We start from the raw sequence: 16,653 nt of genomic DNA on the forward strand, positions 1-16,653 counted from the left end.
AATTTTGACTAACTCGCACTGGACAGCTATTTTTGTATTGGCTGTTGCCATTTTGTCACTTGACAATCGAAGGGATAAGAGGTCAGCGCCCCTGACTACACAGACAGGTGCTGCACACTGTGAATATCCTTGCTGCACACAGGTTGATAATCGCTGCTCTAAAGCAACAGGGTCCAGCAGAACTTTGGAGAGGCTGTGTGCTATACCTGTGCTGTCCAGTAGGGGCACCACTAGCCAGAGCTCCCCACTGAGCCCTTAAAATGCAGCAAGTGCCATTCAGAAACTCAACTTTTAACTTCATTCAATTTAAATGAATGTAAATTAAAATAACCTCCTGTGGCCAGGGGCCACCTTTCTGGAAGCATTTGCTTCACAAAGGGCCCTCCCCTTCACAGTCCTGCTGCAGGCCTGGCTCAGCACACTGCTCCCTGCCCTGTGCTCCCATCGCCCCTTCTGCACTCTATTTCAGAACTTCTCCACTGATCAGCAATTAGGCAAGCGTGGACGCCCCTGGTCTACTGTGACCTGCACAGAGACAGGGCAATGTCTGCATATGTCTCTGGACCCTCTGCGTATCCTCCATGGGGAAGTGCCTGCTCAAAGCTTTTGCCCATTTTTTAATTGGTTTTTTGTCTTCCTGGAGTAGAGTCGTGTGAGTTCATTATATATTTTGGAGATCAAACCCTTGTCTGAGGTATCATTGGCAAGTATGTTTTCCCATACGGTTGGTTCTCTTTTCATTTTAATTCTGTTTTCTTTAGCCATGCAGATGCTTTTTAATTTGATGAGGTCCCATTTGTTTATTCTTTCCTTTATGCCTCTTGCTTTAGGGTACATATCAGTGAAGATGTTGCTGTGTGGAATGTCTGAGGTTTTCCTGCCAATGTTTCCCCTACCCTTTGCGACAGCATGGATGGAACTGGAGAGCATTATGCTAAGTGAAATAAGCCAGAAGATGAGGAACAAAAACCATATGATCTCATCTTTAACTGGAACCTAATCAACAAAAGAAAAAAGCAAACATATATAGCCAGAGACATTTAAATTAAGAACAATCTGACAGTAAATCTGACGGGGGTGGGGACACAATGGAAGGAAGGGTTTTCAGGAACTACTATGAAGGACACATGGACAAAACCAATGGGGAGGGTGGAAGCAAGGGAAGGAGGAGGGTTTGGCTGGGGTGGGGAGAAAATGCAGACAACTGTAATTGAACAACAATAAAATTATTAAAAAATAATAAATTTTTTAAAAAGTACAATGATTTCTTCACCTTTGTCACCTCAGCATCCAACAGATGGCCTGAACAAGGAGGTTCTTACCTTCTTACGAAATGAAGGAACAGAAAGAATTTATACATAGCTCAGAGGGAAGTTCGAAATAAAAATTTAGCATTTGTGGAAAATGATGCTTTTGCCTGCCATTTACTTTCTTATTCCCGTTCAGAAAAGCTACCTCTGACTCACTGAAACCCAGCTAAGCAGTGTAGATACTGCTTCCGCTAGAGTGACTGCAAGGGTGTCTGACCAAATAGGCCACGTGGGCACCGTGGGCCTCTGGGTGGCAGCCCCTCCACCCTCCCCTCGAACACACGTAGCGGTCACGTGGCATTGAAGCAAAGCACCTCACTATGCCACCCATGACCCACCACCACACTTACCGTCACCCACGTCAAAGTCCTTGAAGGCCAGTTCTGAGCCTGAATCGTCCAGCAGGATCTCGCCGTTCAGTGTGAACATCATGGTGTGCTCCGTCATGTCAACCATACAGCCCACGACATCACCGGCTTGCCAAGAGCGCCCGTAGTGCTCATTGCCCTGGTGCCACCGCTGGGCCTGGGAAAGAAGAGTCGCTGGGTGCCCAGAAAGCTTAGAGAAGAGACCCCGCCCACCACCTGTGGGACTCCCACAGCCCCGCCTCCTGTTACCCAGGGCGACGGGAGGGAGCCTGCGGGAGGGGTCTGCTGCCTGGCCCTAGAAATGGATGTCTGAGAATCCTAAATCCCTAATGGCAGCACTGTAGGCACTGACTCAGGAAAAATCCAAACGCTTCTTCCTCATTTTGAGAGTCCGTCATTTAAAAATTTAGTCCACATACTTTCTATTAAACTAAAAACTCTATGACTTTAAAAATTTATCTCCCTATAGTGAATGCTTCCCAGGACATGGTTGGTTTTTCTCCACTCCCCAAATAAACGAAGAATTATGAGAGGAGAATCCAGCTGAGAATGTATCAATGACATTCGAATTTTCATCTACTTCAAAATAAAACTGCATTCCTTGGAATCAATGGCACTGATACTTAACAAAATAGACGCATTTCAATATGCACGGTGGGGCAAAAGTGGGTTTAGGGTTGTGAGTATGCAAAACAGAGTTTATTCTTGTTATTATTATTAATTACTGTACTATTTTCCATATGAACTGTAGGCCATATGAACACGACCTACTTTTTCCCCAGCCTGTATGATAAAAGGTTCAAATCAAACCTAAAAATGTTCTTAATATGTTTGCTGAAATAAAGATAAAGATTGAATATATATACCAATACTGTTTGATAAACTCAGGTGAAATCTCATGTTATAAATATACTTAAAATATAGTTTGATAAATATAATGTATTCTACTGGTCTATAGGTACAAAATTAGTTATATTAATTTTCCAGTAAAGTCTTTTAACTTTCCCCTAAGCATAAACTGCATTGTGAGCTAATACATAACACAATATAGTCACCAATGTAAAACAATGTGATTCCTCTCGCGTATCATACATCGTAGTTTTTAGAAAACTTATTTAACTAAATTAGGTATCAAAAGGTGTTAAATTTTCCCACCTGAAATAAAAAAACAGGACTCAGGAAACAGTCCATTTCAGAACAAAGTGGGCAAGTACTTTAGAAAACTCAATGCTGATTTCTAGCCTGGAAATGCTTTCCTGCACATGATGCGTGCCTGAACACCCAAAGTCAAATCTCTGTCAGGGGTATCCAACCTTGTGGCATCCCTGGGCCACACTGGAAGAAGAAGAGCTGTCCCGAGCCACACGTTAGATACACAAAACTAACGAAAACTGGCAAACAACAAAAAAGGTTTTAAGTAAACTTATGGTTTTGTGTTGGGCCACAACCATAGCCATCCTGGGCTGCATGTGGTCCACAGGCCACAGGCTGGACACTCCTGCCTGTGCTACACAGTTGCTTATTTATTCTAACTTCCTTCATTCTACTAGACTTTCCCCCTCATTTGGAAAGGAATATAATCCACTGAAGAAAAATCAGAGAATACAAATAAAAGAATAAAGCGTCTATAATTTTATCAACCAAAAAATGACTATTATTCTATTGCAGCTATGTTCATATATATACATTTTTTAATGTTTAAATAACTTACACAAAAACATTTAAACATTTATGATATATAAATAAATGATAGAATAAGCACCTGACCAGCTTTCCCACGGCCTAAGAAATGAAAATTACTAACAATGGTGAAAATCAAAACCTTTTGTGATTGCAAACCACGTTACCTCAGCTATTCTTCCAGTTATTAAATGTGTCTACCTATCATGACCCACTGCTTTGAGGACACATTCCCTCCGAGAACTGCTGTGTCACAAAGTATGCATCCTCAATTATCACATGTATTCGTAATGCTTTTGATAGACATGGGTGATTCATCTCGTTAATGACTATTGTATTTGTGCCATGGAAAAAACTGTTTTGAAACTACAAGGCCAAAAACTTCCCTAGAAACTATGTCCAAATTGGTGCTCCACAAAGCACTGATGTCGCTGTCCTCGAGGGGATATCCCAGGGAATCCCAGGGAAGCCTAGGCTCGGAGGGAGGAGGCGGCCACCAGGGACCAGGAGGACGCCAGCTGCTCACCTTGAAACCGTCAAAAGCAAAGGCATGCTCGTCAGCGCCCAGCTCCTGATCCGGCTGGCAGCCTGGCCTGCTCCAGCCGACCCGCATGTCTCCGGCTGTGACCGCCTCGAACTCGAAGTACCACCTCCCGGCCTTCACAGCGTAGGTTTTCTCTGCACGGAAGATCCGGAACCGCTCCCCGGTGCCGCTGCACACTTCAGCCCGGGCTGCTGCGGGGAAGGGGGCTCTGCTCATCATCACAGGAGCGGGGAGGGCGGCCACACCGCATCTGGGATTCACACTTGCCACCATGGACTATCAACACTCTTACTCCCATTGGGCCTGATGCTGTACGGAGCAGCTGACCTGCACCGCCTGCCACTGCCACGGCCCGCACTGCAGAGCACAGAGCACAGGACTTCTGCTGCGGGCTGTGCTGGCAGCAAGGCCACCCTTTCAGTGGGAAATTGTCTTTCAGCATGAAAGACAGACGTACCAGCCACTGGACAGTTGGGCAGCAGAAAGATGCACGTGAGGCATGGACGGACAACAGGACAGACCAAAACCACTCCACATAAGGAATGAACCCACATGTGTGGGCGGGAGAGAAGAGGGAAGGCCCGGGCAAGCAATAGAGAGAGGGAGAAAACTACAAACAGCAGGGCAGGGTCACCACCCACAAACTCCTACCCCCCACATCTTCACTGTGATGTGCTGCACACACAGACATTGTGTGTTAAGAATTTGGGGGGAAAGTAGAAGAGCATGTCTAACATCAGAATCAGTGTGTTTGGTGCAAAGGGAAAGACATCTGTGACACACGTGGATTGAAAGCGGGCACTGGATTGAGAATGAGCACAAGTGTATTTATTGTGGATGTACGTGGACTGAGAGTGGACACCCATGGGCTGAGTGGGTGCACATGGACTGAGTGGACACACGTGGACTGAGTGGATGCACGCTGGGTGAAAGTAAATGCATGTGAACTGATTGTGGATGCACATGGACTGGTGCATGTGGGCTGAGAGTGGACATGTGTGGACTGAGAGTAGACACAGGTGGACTGAGAGGAGACACATGTGGACTGAGAGCCAGGAGTGAGAAACCTCAGACCAAGGACCCTGAAGCCAGGGTGACCGTGAGAATGGAAGTCCCCAGGAAGACACAGGGCATTATGGGGACAGGGTCCACTGAACTGACATCTCCAAGGATGCAGTCAGTTCAGCTAGGGTCTGGGTTAGACACAGAGAAGGAAACTGAAGTGATTTAACCGAAGTCACAGAACTAACAAATGGCAGAATTTGGGAGCTGCCTCAGGCCACAGCCTGAGTTCTTCACCCTCTGTTTCCGTAGCTGGCACAGAGACAGAAGGTGCTGGTAAATGTTAGCTCTCACCTATTCACCTTTTAAGAACTGGGAAAGACCTTATAAATAACAGAAGTTTAATAACAGCTTAACCACCAATTGCATGTGATCTAATCAACTATACAAAACCTAGATAAGCTCTAAAGTTTCCTGGTAAACACACAGCTAGCCTACCTTTAACAATTTAAGATTAGAGTGAAGTAAAGAAAATGGACTAAGAGTTCTAGCACGTACAAGGAACTAATATAATGAAACGATCAGTTACTGCTTTGTGATGATGTCTTTGATGATTACAGAGGGTACAGCAGAACTGCATCTGCTGATAAACCTTTCAACACCTGTGCTGTTTCTGGACAAGCAACACGTCATGTTTCCACCTTCTCCCCACAACAACGCATGTGCGCACGCACAGGCCTGACCACCCAGGGTGCTCCAAGCTGCCCCATTCAGCAGCAGTGACAGCCTCAAATTCAAAATGCCAACTACAGCCCAGACACCTGGGAACTCCTTTTCAGGGAAGAAGTATGCTTTTTTTGTAGTTATCCTTATTTTAATTATGTCAACATTTGCAAGTAAAATTATACACTGTATTATAATATGAACTAAAGAAAAAACACCCCCTTTTCTAAGTGCAAATACTAAGGTTTTAGGATTGTAAAGTGCTGAAACACGAACAGATGTGTTTTCCCTGTTCAGGTTCCCAGGGCATCCCCTCCACCAGCAGGCCCACGAGGCCCAGGTGCTCAGGGGAGGCAGGCAGGCATTCACACCAGCTCACACCTAACATGCCAGAAGGCAGACTCAGTCTGAAAACATAACAAGGTCCTTAAGAGCCCGCTGCACCACATCTCTTGGCACTAGGAGTTGGCACCACTGCTGTCCTCCGACACGGGAAATGGGAATGAGGGGTTCCCTGGAAGAGCATGGCACTACGAGGCAACAGTGCCGGATGTCTTGGGCCTGGTGGTTTCTCCTCACCACTCGTGAGACTCGGTCTGCACTCAGAACAGACACATCTCCACAGACCTCCTCATGCCTCCCTCCACATTGGTGCGTCTCATGGCTCACACTCTGTACTCCTCTCATTTGTTAGGTGAGCTTACAGACATGGTTTCAGAAGCAACCATTTAGCATTCTGTTTCTTGATAAAATATCAATAATCAGTGAAAATCCGGATCCACAGAAGTTATAAGAACAGCTCCAGACAATCTGTGACAGATTTCTTTGTGTCCTGTGTGGCGCTGAGCTGGGGGGCGGGGTACAACTCAGGTACCAGCTGCAGAAGGAATGAAACCTGTCCCAAACCTGGATGCAGGTGCCCAGGCATGCAGCTGATGATGGCACCCCTGTCCCCAAAACATGCACTTCTTAGGCTTCACTGGACATTAAACACTCTACATTCATGTGTGTTTGGTAGGCAGTTCTAGGTCAGGTGTGTCATATACATGGTTTTTATGTTGCTATGACGAATATAATCAAAACTGACACTAAAAAATGAAGTCAACCGATATATTCCTAATGCATTTTATCAAGGCTGTTGCTGACCACAGGAGAAGAAATCCAGCAGCTATGCCTTTAGCAAACTGCCTCGAGATTAAGGGTAAGGTGTGAATAATACTGTGTTCCCACATCCCCCAGGCAGTGCACAGGGAGGGATCACAAATGACGGATGAAAAAGGGCCAACGCACCTACCACACCAGGCTGCAAACCCTGCATTTAAAAGACACTGGCCACTAGAGGGCAGGTGAGATCTAATCATGCATTACATTAAATTATTTTAAATTATTTATAGTAAACTATGAAGGAAGGGAGGCTACTGTCTTTGAAATTTCATATACATCTAAAATATTTTAGGTGTATTTAGATAAGTAAAATTATCGATACTAACAAATCATCCTTTTAACTTTGTATTATTTCTAATTAAGCAATTCCAATTTTGATTAAAACCTTATAATGAAGAAAATTAATTTTCAAATGTTTAAAGTAGTATTCAGAACATGACTTCAAAAAATAGTACAATTCAAATACTGAGTTCATATTCAGTCTGAAATATGTAGCATTTTTCTACTAGGAAATAAAGTAAAACCTGGATTAATAACATAGGATTAGATTCAACTGCAGAAAAATTTTTATGCTCTTAACTTCTTTAATGTCAGCAAAAGCAGTAGAGTCACTTATAATGTTTTTAATCTTATCCTAGTGATCACCAGACTTATTTTATTCGATATAATCTCTCACATCTCTCCTTTAACTTCCATTTTCATCATCCTTGTGAAATAACAATTTCCCCAACCCAAGCTTTTTTTCATTTCTATTTGCATGAAATCTCTTTTTCTATCACTTTACTTTCAGTCCTTATGCATATTTCAATCAGTCTGAAGTGAGTCTCTTTCAGACAGCATATGTAAAGATCTTGTTTTCTTCTTCATTCAGCCACCCTGCATCTTTGTTTTTTCTCTGGATTTTATTTATTTATTTTTAGAGAGAGGGGAAGGGAGAGAGAAAGAGAGGGAGAGAAACATCAATGTGTGGTTGCCTCTCACATGCCCCCTAGTGGGGACCTGGCCTGGGCATGTGTCCTGACTAGGAATCAAACTGGCAAGCCTTTGATTAGCAGGCCAGCACTCAACCACTAAGCACACCAGCCAGGGCCACCCTTTGTCTTTTGACAGAATCATTTAATTCATTTATATTTGAAGTATTGTTAGCATATATATTATATATTGCCATTTTATTCATGATTTTTTTCTTCTTCTTAAAGAAGTCCCTGTAACATTTCTTATAATACTGGTTTGGTGGCGATAAACTCTTTTAGGTTTTTGTCTGGGAAGCTCTTTGTCTGTCATTCAATTCTAAATGATAGCCTTGCTGGGTAGAGCAATATCAGCGGTAGGTCCTTACTTTTTATCACTTTGAATATTTCATGCCAATTCCATCTGGCCTGTTAAGTTTCCACTGAGAAACCACCTGACAGTCTTATAAGAGCTCCCTTATAGGTAACTAACAGTCTTTCTCTTGCTGCTTTTAAGATACTCTCTGTCTTTAACATTTGCTATTTTAATTATGGGTCTCTGCACTTCCTGAGCTTGTATGTCTAGGTCCTTGGCCAAGTTAGGGACACCTTCTGTTATTGATGCAAATGTTGGAACGTGTGAAGCTGTCCCCAGAGGCTGCTTAAACAAACTATCATCATTCTTTTTGGGGGGTGGGGTTCTTTCTGATGTTCTGACTGGGTGTTTTCTGCCACCTTAACTTTTAAACCACTGATTTGGTGCTCTGCTTCCTCTACTCTACTATTGATTTCTTCTAGTGCATTCTTCATTTCAGTTATTGTATTCTTCATTTCTGACTAGTCCTTCTTATGTTTTCTACCTCCATTTTTGTTTCCTTTCTCTATGTTAAAATTCTCATAGAGTTCACCTACTCTTCTCCTAAGTTCACTGAGCATCTTTACAACCAGTGTTTTGAACTCTGCACCTAGTAGGCTTCTTGTCTCCATTTTGTTTAAATCTTTTTTTGGAGTTTTGTTCTGTTCTTTTGTTTAGGACTGTTTCTTTGTCTCCTCATTTTGGCAGCCTCCCCATGTGTGTATCTGTGTCTTAGGTAGAGCTGCTGTATCTTTTTGTCTTGGTAGAGTGGTCTTATGTCGTAGGTGTCCTGTGGGACCCAGCGGCACAGCCTCTCTAGTCACCTGTGCTGGGTGCTCCAGGTGCACCTCCCCTGTGGGAGTCCCCTGTGGGCTGTGTGCACCCTCCTGCTGTAGTTGGCCCTTGCTTGCTGTTAGCATGTCAAGAGGAAGGACTTAGCCCCAGGCCAACTGGCTGGAGGACTGGCCCCAAGCACAGTGGCACGTCTGCTGGTCCCACAGAGCAGAACTCACTTCAGCACGGCTCTGGTACCTGCTGAGTCTGCCCCATCAGTGTGTCGGTCATGGCAGTGGTTGGGTGTGCTTCAGCATGGTCAGAGGCTCTCCACCAGTTGTGCTGTTTCTGGGGCCTTCCAGGTGGTGCAGGCCTGTAGAGGTGCTGCTTGTGCCCTATCTGGGACCACCCAGAATGAATTACAAAGTGGTTTGCAGGTAGCTGCCACTTGTCCTGGGCTTGGAGGTACCCATGAGAGGCCTAGCTGCAAATCAAATCTGCCTTTCACAAGTGCCAGGCTTGGGGCTGCTTAGTAAGAGGTTCTGGGCACGCTGAGGCAAGATGCTGCTTATCTGGGGTTTGTGAATGTTTGAGAGATTTTAGGAAAGTCTGAGGCATGAGCCAAGACAGGTCACTTATATAGAAAAGCCCCTGGAAGAAGCTTGGGTGGGCCTACAAACTGGGTAGTGCGAGGTCTCAGAATCACCAGGGTGAGTGAAAAGCGTTAACTAGGCTGGTGGAGATTCCGATACGGTGCGATAAGGAAGCATACAGTCTTTGCCAATTATAAAATTTGAGTATTAATACTGTGAAGATAATAAACAAAACTCTTATTTAAACTGGAGTCGGGAAGGCCTGCAAAGGGCTCGCTCATGCCCTACCACTCACCACCCCAAAAAGGAAGACGTACTACCATCACCTACAGGAGAACATTTTTCTACTCTACTGCTCTAGCAGGAAAAAGGAAGATCTTCTCCTCACCTGACAACCCCTCAGCCAAGGAAAAGCCACTGCCCTGAGAACCTCCCAGTTTCCTCCAGCAGTGTCTCTGTTTACAACCTCTGAGTGCCCCCCTTTTCTACAAAAGAACATTCCTCTCCCTTGTTCTTTGGATTTGTGGGTAGTTCACCATTGGCCCACATGCTACAACTCTCTCTTGCTCCCAAACAAACCCTGGGAAATATCTGGTCTATTTGTTAAGGTCAACAATGCCAACTTACATTGCAGGAACAAAAGATTAACAAGTTGAACATTTTAAATCATATTCTTAAAAGGTATTATTAAAGGAAAATGTGTCCTTCATAAAACCTCTAAAAGCCCATTTATTTAACACATATTTTGAGTGCCTATTCTAATGTGTTTTCCTTACTGCACTGATTAATGTCACCAGCACAAATGAGGATAACTAGTGAAGGGTCAGACACTGGCTCCCATGACAGTTTAGTCCCTCGAACAACTGACACCAGCTCTTCTGGAGGACAACTGGTGGACTTGGTGGGGGCAAGGTCGGAGCTAGTTTGCGGTGCACCTTAGACTCTTCCCCTGCAGGATCACTGTGGGCCTGAGCCACTCTGCCGGGAGACGGGTCCAACCCTCCAGGAAAAGGAGCCCTGGACTGCATGCCGCGTACAGATTCCACTCTGAAGGACCCTGCCTGGCCCACCCCCCTTGGCCGTCTATCTGGCTTTAGAAAACCATCTGTGGCTCCTCAGGGGGGCAGACAGTGGCCTGACGCACCGTGGTCCTGGTCCGGAGCCTCCAGGCCGTAGCCGCACCCCAGCAGCGTGCGCACAGCCTCCCGCAGGCTGTCCTTGTTAGACTTCTTGGTTCTGTCATCGAGAAGTGTGTAGGGGACAAGGCGGGGGTTTCTTCTGTTCTTTACGTCCTACCGGAAGAAGAAGGGTACCGTCATTGAGGTAACACCAACAACATTCAGAAGTGAGGCAGTAAATACAACAAAATCAATAAAGTTAATAAAAAGCAATTAAAAGCCATAAAAATGCATCCTCAGATAAGGATGAAAAAGACTCTATAAAATATAAAGCCCCTGAGGGTAAAGGCTGCCCCTTCCCCCTTCCCTTTGCCCTCCTTCTCAGGCTACAGAAGCTACTGAAACAGTCCACGCAGAAGATTTCATCGAGTGAGTGGCTGTCTGCATCAGTTTAGAGCAAGACTGCTCTGCGAGGACAAAAGCAGAAAGCTGCCACAGCAATGACAAAAGCCAGCCTGAAAGGTCTCTTTAACCATCTGCCAAATGCCATGGACATAGTCACTGAGCTAACAGAGAGAACACACACTTTCTCGGCTCCACGGACGGACAAGCCTTGGATTCCAGAAGAGCCAAAGTAGTGCCGGTCATAGCGGTTTTGACTCAACAGTCTACACAGGCTCCTGTCCCTTCTTAAGAGAAAACACACTACGTTACAGAAGCTCTGAAATCTACAACTTCAATGATCTTTGAAAATACGCACTAAGTATACCCCATCAATCAGTGAAACCAGGCAATCCAGAAGTACAAACTTGACTACAGATATGTTACAGAAGAGGCTCCAAGTTCAACTCGGTCAACATGATGCTAACAAGGAGGGCAAACAGACTGTCTCACTGCCAGGGCAAAGACGCTTATCTCGGAGTGAGCAGATAAGACCAAGGGAGGTGCAGGCCTGCAGGTCTTCAGGGCCCTGGCACTGCAGACACACCTTCTTTCCACTCACCCACTGAGACTCTCTGGGCAGTATCCACCAACCTTCCCAAACTCCCAGAGGCACATGCAGTTCCCACTTACCTGGGCACAGAGGGGGACAGGGAGGCCGGGGGTGTGGGCAAACCTTCCCAACGAGACAAGCTCCACAGCACACAGGGTTTGTGCCGGTTGGCGGGAGCGAGGAGAGCTGCTCCTACTCTGCCCCCTGCTCCCTGGTGACATGTGCTAAGTACCTCACCCACAGAGCAGGAGCACCTGTAACACTTGGGTACACAGCCCCAAAGGCCAAAACTGCTCAGGATAAAGAAGCAGCATAAACAGAGTATTTGCAGCCTCCAGACAGGACCCAGCACCCCTCCTCTCCAACACGGCCTCGCCCCCACGCTTCTCCTGAATGGAATGGCATCGGGAAGCCTGCTGTGGCTCCTGCTCTGAGACACGGTGTCTGGGAACCTAACTGCACCCAGCCACTCCCAGGGTTCCATGTGCACTCATGTCTCAGCTCAGCTGTGCTACAGAGAAGAGGCAGCAAGTCGACTGCCCTCGAGGAGTTACTGCCCACACAAGACCACGTAATGAGAGAGGGTGCAAAAGCTGGCAGCACTGGAAGACTGCCCCGACATGTGCCTTGGGGGGTACCCAAGCCCCCCCAACCTGAAGGGTGATGGGAGGGAGCTGGGGCAGTGGGGAGAAAGGGTGCAAGTGAGGGTCTCTCAGAGCCTCTGATTTCAAGAGACGGAGGGACCACGAGCCCAGGAAGGGGCTCCTCCAAGAGGCAGCTACGGAGAAACCCCAGCCCATGTGATGGAACCGTGAGGTCATCGAGGCCAATGGAGCCCGAGATACATGAAAGGTCAAGTTCTGCCTGTCACTCCCTCTCTCTGACACACACACACTCCTGCTTACACTGACTCAGTGTTGACATTCTCGTCAGATACAAGTAGTTTAATTCAACATGGAAATGCCCTATCAATTTAGGAGGTAAAGCAAGGCTATTCAACTCCTCTTTAGCTCTCCGAATGACAGAAGTCAGTGGCTTAGAGGGATCAGAAACACATCTTCAAAATACCGCTTAGACTTCATCCTGAACCACAGTCTAAGTGTCCACTAAGTAACAACCCATTTTACTCTGAAAAACCTCAGCCAAGGCCGCCTGCCACAGTCTGGCCAGAGGTCATGTCACAGCAGGGGAGAGGGGTGCAGACTCCCCACCTGGCCCTGCACCTGTGGGCTCTGTGGCACCAAGTGAACCACTCTCCCAGGCTCCCTGCACACCCTGTGTGCCCATGCTTCATGGGACCGTGGGAGTTACAGTGGAAAACACCTATGGACTACGCTCATGGGCACATGATACTGACACTGGGTGGTTGTACAGCATTTGTTAGGTTCCAGACACTGTTGTGACTTAAATAATTGACTAAAGAGGAAAACAGAGGCACAGAGAATTTAAGAAGCCTGCCCAACAAACGCCACATTGGCCTCTCAGAGGCAAGGCTAAAATTTGCTCTTAACCTACACTATCCACCTCCTTGTGCACCCTACTCTGGTTAGCAACTCCACCAGTGTCCCCACTCACAGGGACCCATGACTGTGAAATCCAGAAACCTCCAGTTTGACCAAGTTTAACAAACACTCATCTGTGGCAAAGCATGATCTGAATGGATGCAAGGCTGCTGTCATTGCTCTTGGCACTGTCCTGCCAGTGATGGTGACCAGGTGAGCACCTGGCCTGCCAACCCGCCGCAGAAGATGCGGGATGCCTCACACCACCACTGGGAAGGCTGGGCATGCGGGGTTCTGAAAGTCACCTCACCCCGCGGCTAGGACTAGGGAATCGTGGACCCCTTCTATTATTTTATCACACTTTCTCCTGTTTCAAAAGTTCCTCCTGAAAGACAGTCTCAGCGAGAGAAATGCCCCAAAGCCACATTGTGCATTGCTGTTCTGATGACATTCACTGCGCACCTCACTTAACATACAGAGTTGTGGTCATCAGACAAGCTCGGGTCCAGCACTAAACAGGTGCTCTAAGGTATTCGGATGAGTTTTTACAGCATCATTATTTCATCTCTCCTGTCACACACTCTGCTGCTGACCCCTAGGGCACCTCAGCCCGCACCTGCAGCACCAAGTCCCCACGCACCTGCTGGATGCCGTAGGTCCAGCCCTGCCGGATCCGGTCCCGAGCCCACACGTTGTGGGCGTTTTCTGCCAACTTGTCCACCATCGCTTCCTGGGACGGAGTGAGTTTGATAAAGCTCAGGTCCATCGGGGCAGGCTTGTATCCACTCGTCAGCTGGTAACTACAGAGCAAAGCAAAACACTCACGTGACGTAACTGGCCTTTCCAAAAAAGCCAAAGCTTAAAAATCACTGTCATAGCCTTTGCCCAGTCCCATCTACTTCCAAGTGTTCCCTAAGCCATGTGGAAGCCCCTGGTGACACACCAATCAGCAGGCCTGGACCCCTCCAACTTAAGCCAATAACTCATTAGGAGGAAAGACCACGTCTCCTTTATGGTTTAGTTTTTTCACCAATAAAGCAGAAATAAACCAATTCACATATATCTCAAAGCAGAGAAGGAATTACACTGTTTGTGTTCCTAATAATCAAGCCTTTTGTATAGTATAAATCAAATTATTGGTGATCAATCAGAACATCTACTGGATTTCTCAACCAAAGTTCTCAAGTTTCAACATTTAAATGTTATACTAATGTGATGTTATCTAATAAAGCTGTGTATCCTTTCAGATACTATTCACTATTCTATAGGCAAATTCTAATGCATTTAAAAATTACGTCCCTACCGTCATTCCTAGGTATGTAATTGAGGAAGTCCTCAGTAAGAGAAACTAGAAAATCCATAATCACCCAAACATCATGAAGGCCTGGGTGTTTTAGGGACTCTTACCAGAGATAATTTCCACACTCTGAGCTAGAGAGAAAAGGTAATAAATGAGTATACATTTTAATCTTTTGGAAGAAATATAAAATTGAAAATATAAAATTTTCAACATGTCACACTGGGCAGTAGCACTGCCCTGCTCTGCGCAGACTCATGGCTGTGTCCTCTGAGTCACCCCCAGGTTGGCACACGGCCCGTGAACCTCCCCCCACCCCCAGTCACACAGCCTTCCCCACCATCACTAGGCCTGGAGGTCCGGACCTGTTTTGACTGTTCTCCCAGCTGCCACTGTCCTTACACCAGCACATGGCACATAGCAGCTCGTCAGCTACAGTGTTTGGAGGAGTTAACTCTTTTTGCCAAGTTAAGATAAAGATACACACCTGCTCATCTCAAAGATTATCCTTCAGCACAAAAAGACAATTCACCAGATAACTACGCTAAATTAAAAAAACAAATGGCCTAGGCTCCGCCTGTTCCATTCTGTCCAGTCTTAAGCAAGAATCCTGCTGGATCACTTTAGGGACCCCACCGGCCTCGATGTCTGAGCCTCCTGGTCCAGCCCTGGTGTTCTTTGACATAATTCAGCCATCACAGCAAAGGTGAATGACAGTCCCAGAGGAACTGTGTCCCACACATCTGTAGCACTCGGGCTAACCTCTGGACAAGAGGGAGTTGGTCAGGAGGATTGGGAAGCTAATTGGTCATTCTGAGAAAGCACATGGTCCGACCTACACCCTAAACCAACATAACCCTGGGGAAGGAAGGACCGCACTCTTTCCCACCTAGTGGATGTGCCGGCCAGTGCGTGCTCAGGACCTAGTGGCCCCCGAAGCTGCATGGCCAGTGGCAATGCTGGCTCCACATGCAGATTCCAGGAGGGAGTCTGAAGCCAGACAGCAGTGGGGAACAAGCTAAGCTACCTCGATAGCCACTTAAAAGCCACCTCAGGATCCAAAGATGGCACTTTAAAGATGGAGCAGGAATTCTGGGCACTGCCTTTTCTTTTGCTCTTGCTGAGGATGGCTGGGTTTTGTAGAAGATACAAGCTTTGAGACAGGGAGCTCCCCCTTCTCCCAGATTGTTCAGCATCAAATAAAACCCTCTTTCCTTTCTCACCAGCCTCTGCCCCTAGAGTTTGCCTTTTGGTGGCAGCAGGCAGTCGAAACCCACTTTGGTTCTGTACCATAGAAAACACAATTCTATTTCAATGTTATGTTTTGTGGAGGTAACTAGAGTCCTGGGGTCAGTGACAGAGGCTATCAGGTGGCTACTTGGTTTTTACTTCCATGAGATCACTCAGCGCGTTTCCAGGCCTGCTCTTTACTGCGCACAGACCTCAGAAAAGTGATCCCAGTCCTGAAGTTAAAATAAAGAAAAACAGTGACAGGAAACTGCTTCTACTTCTTACGTATGTGCTCATCCAGCACCTAGAACTTCTGTTTGAAGTAGGTATTGTCAGGGCCTGGCAGGGGATGAGGAAGCGCAGGTGTGCAGACTCTGCACAGGCCGGAGGGGCCCTGACTTCACAGCAGGCAAAACGGATGCTACGGCATTCCCAGCCTCTGTCCTCTCACCTCAGAACGGGGAGAGAACACACTGTCCAGCTCCAGGGAGGCCTGTGCAGTGGCCTTACAAACTCAGAGACCGAAAGGCTATCTGAACTTAAAGTTTTCTAAGACCAGTTCATAGCAGGTGGGCGTGTCCTGGGTGGGTGTTTTCCCTGACAGAGGTCAGACTTCACCTTCGTCTTTGTGCATCTGGGGTAACATGCCTCCTTCACCATGGCAGGGTAACTGCCCCCTTTCCAGAGCAGTCCAGGCACAACCACTGCCCCAGGGCAGAGACCAGCAGTCCCCTCACTGCTGCTGCTGTCATGTTAATTGTGGGCTACTGACTGTCCTCTACCCACCCACCAGCACAAAGTGCAAAGTGTGAGTCCAGCATCTTAATGTTCATCCAGTGATTTCATGTAACCCCTTCACCTGCTCCTTTGATTGTCATGTATACAGTAAGGGGCAAAACTGCCATTTTTAGGGGCATTTCCCAATCTGTTTAGATTCTGCTTCCCAGCAATTGTCAGTTTGGTTCAAATAAACTCATAAAAAGTCTCTCCAGGTTTCAATGTTTCTTACGTGGACAATACCAACAGCATAGCTATTCCTAAAATACTGG

At 46.6% G+C, this 16,653-nt stretch overlaps 1 protein-coding gene across 1 annotated transcript in view; it reads right to left on the reverse strand.

Annotated features, from left to right (window-relative positions):
• RYR2 (ryanodine receptor 2) overlaps positions 1–16,653 on the reverse strand; it is a 533,272-nt gene that overhangs the window by 203,419 nt on the left and 313,200 nt on the right. The window contains 4 exon segments of the mRNA XM_036016051.1: positions 1,661–1,835; positions 3,885–4,093; positions 10,608–10,755; positions 13,718–13,877. Of these exon segments, the coding sequence (XP_035871944.1) occupies positions 1,661–1,835; positions 3,885–4,093; positions 10,608–10,755; positions 13,718–13,877 (692 nt within the window).

Source organism: Phyllostomus discolor, chromosome 15 (assembly GCF_004126475.2).
Source record: "Phyllostomus discolor isolate MPI-MPIP mPhyDis1 chromosome 15, mPhyDis1.pri.v3, whole genome shotgun sequence".
Taxonomy (NCBI): domain Eukaryota; kingdom Metazoa; phylum Chordata; class Mammalia; order Chiroptera; family Phyllostomidae; genus Phyllostomus; species Phyllostomus discolor.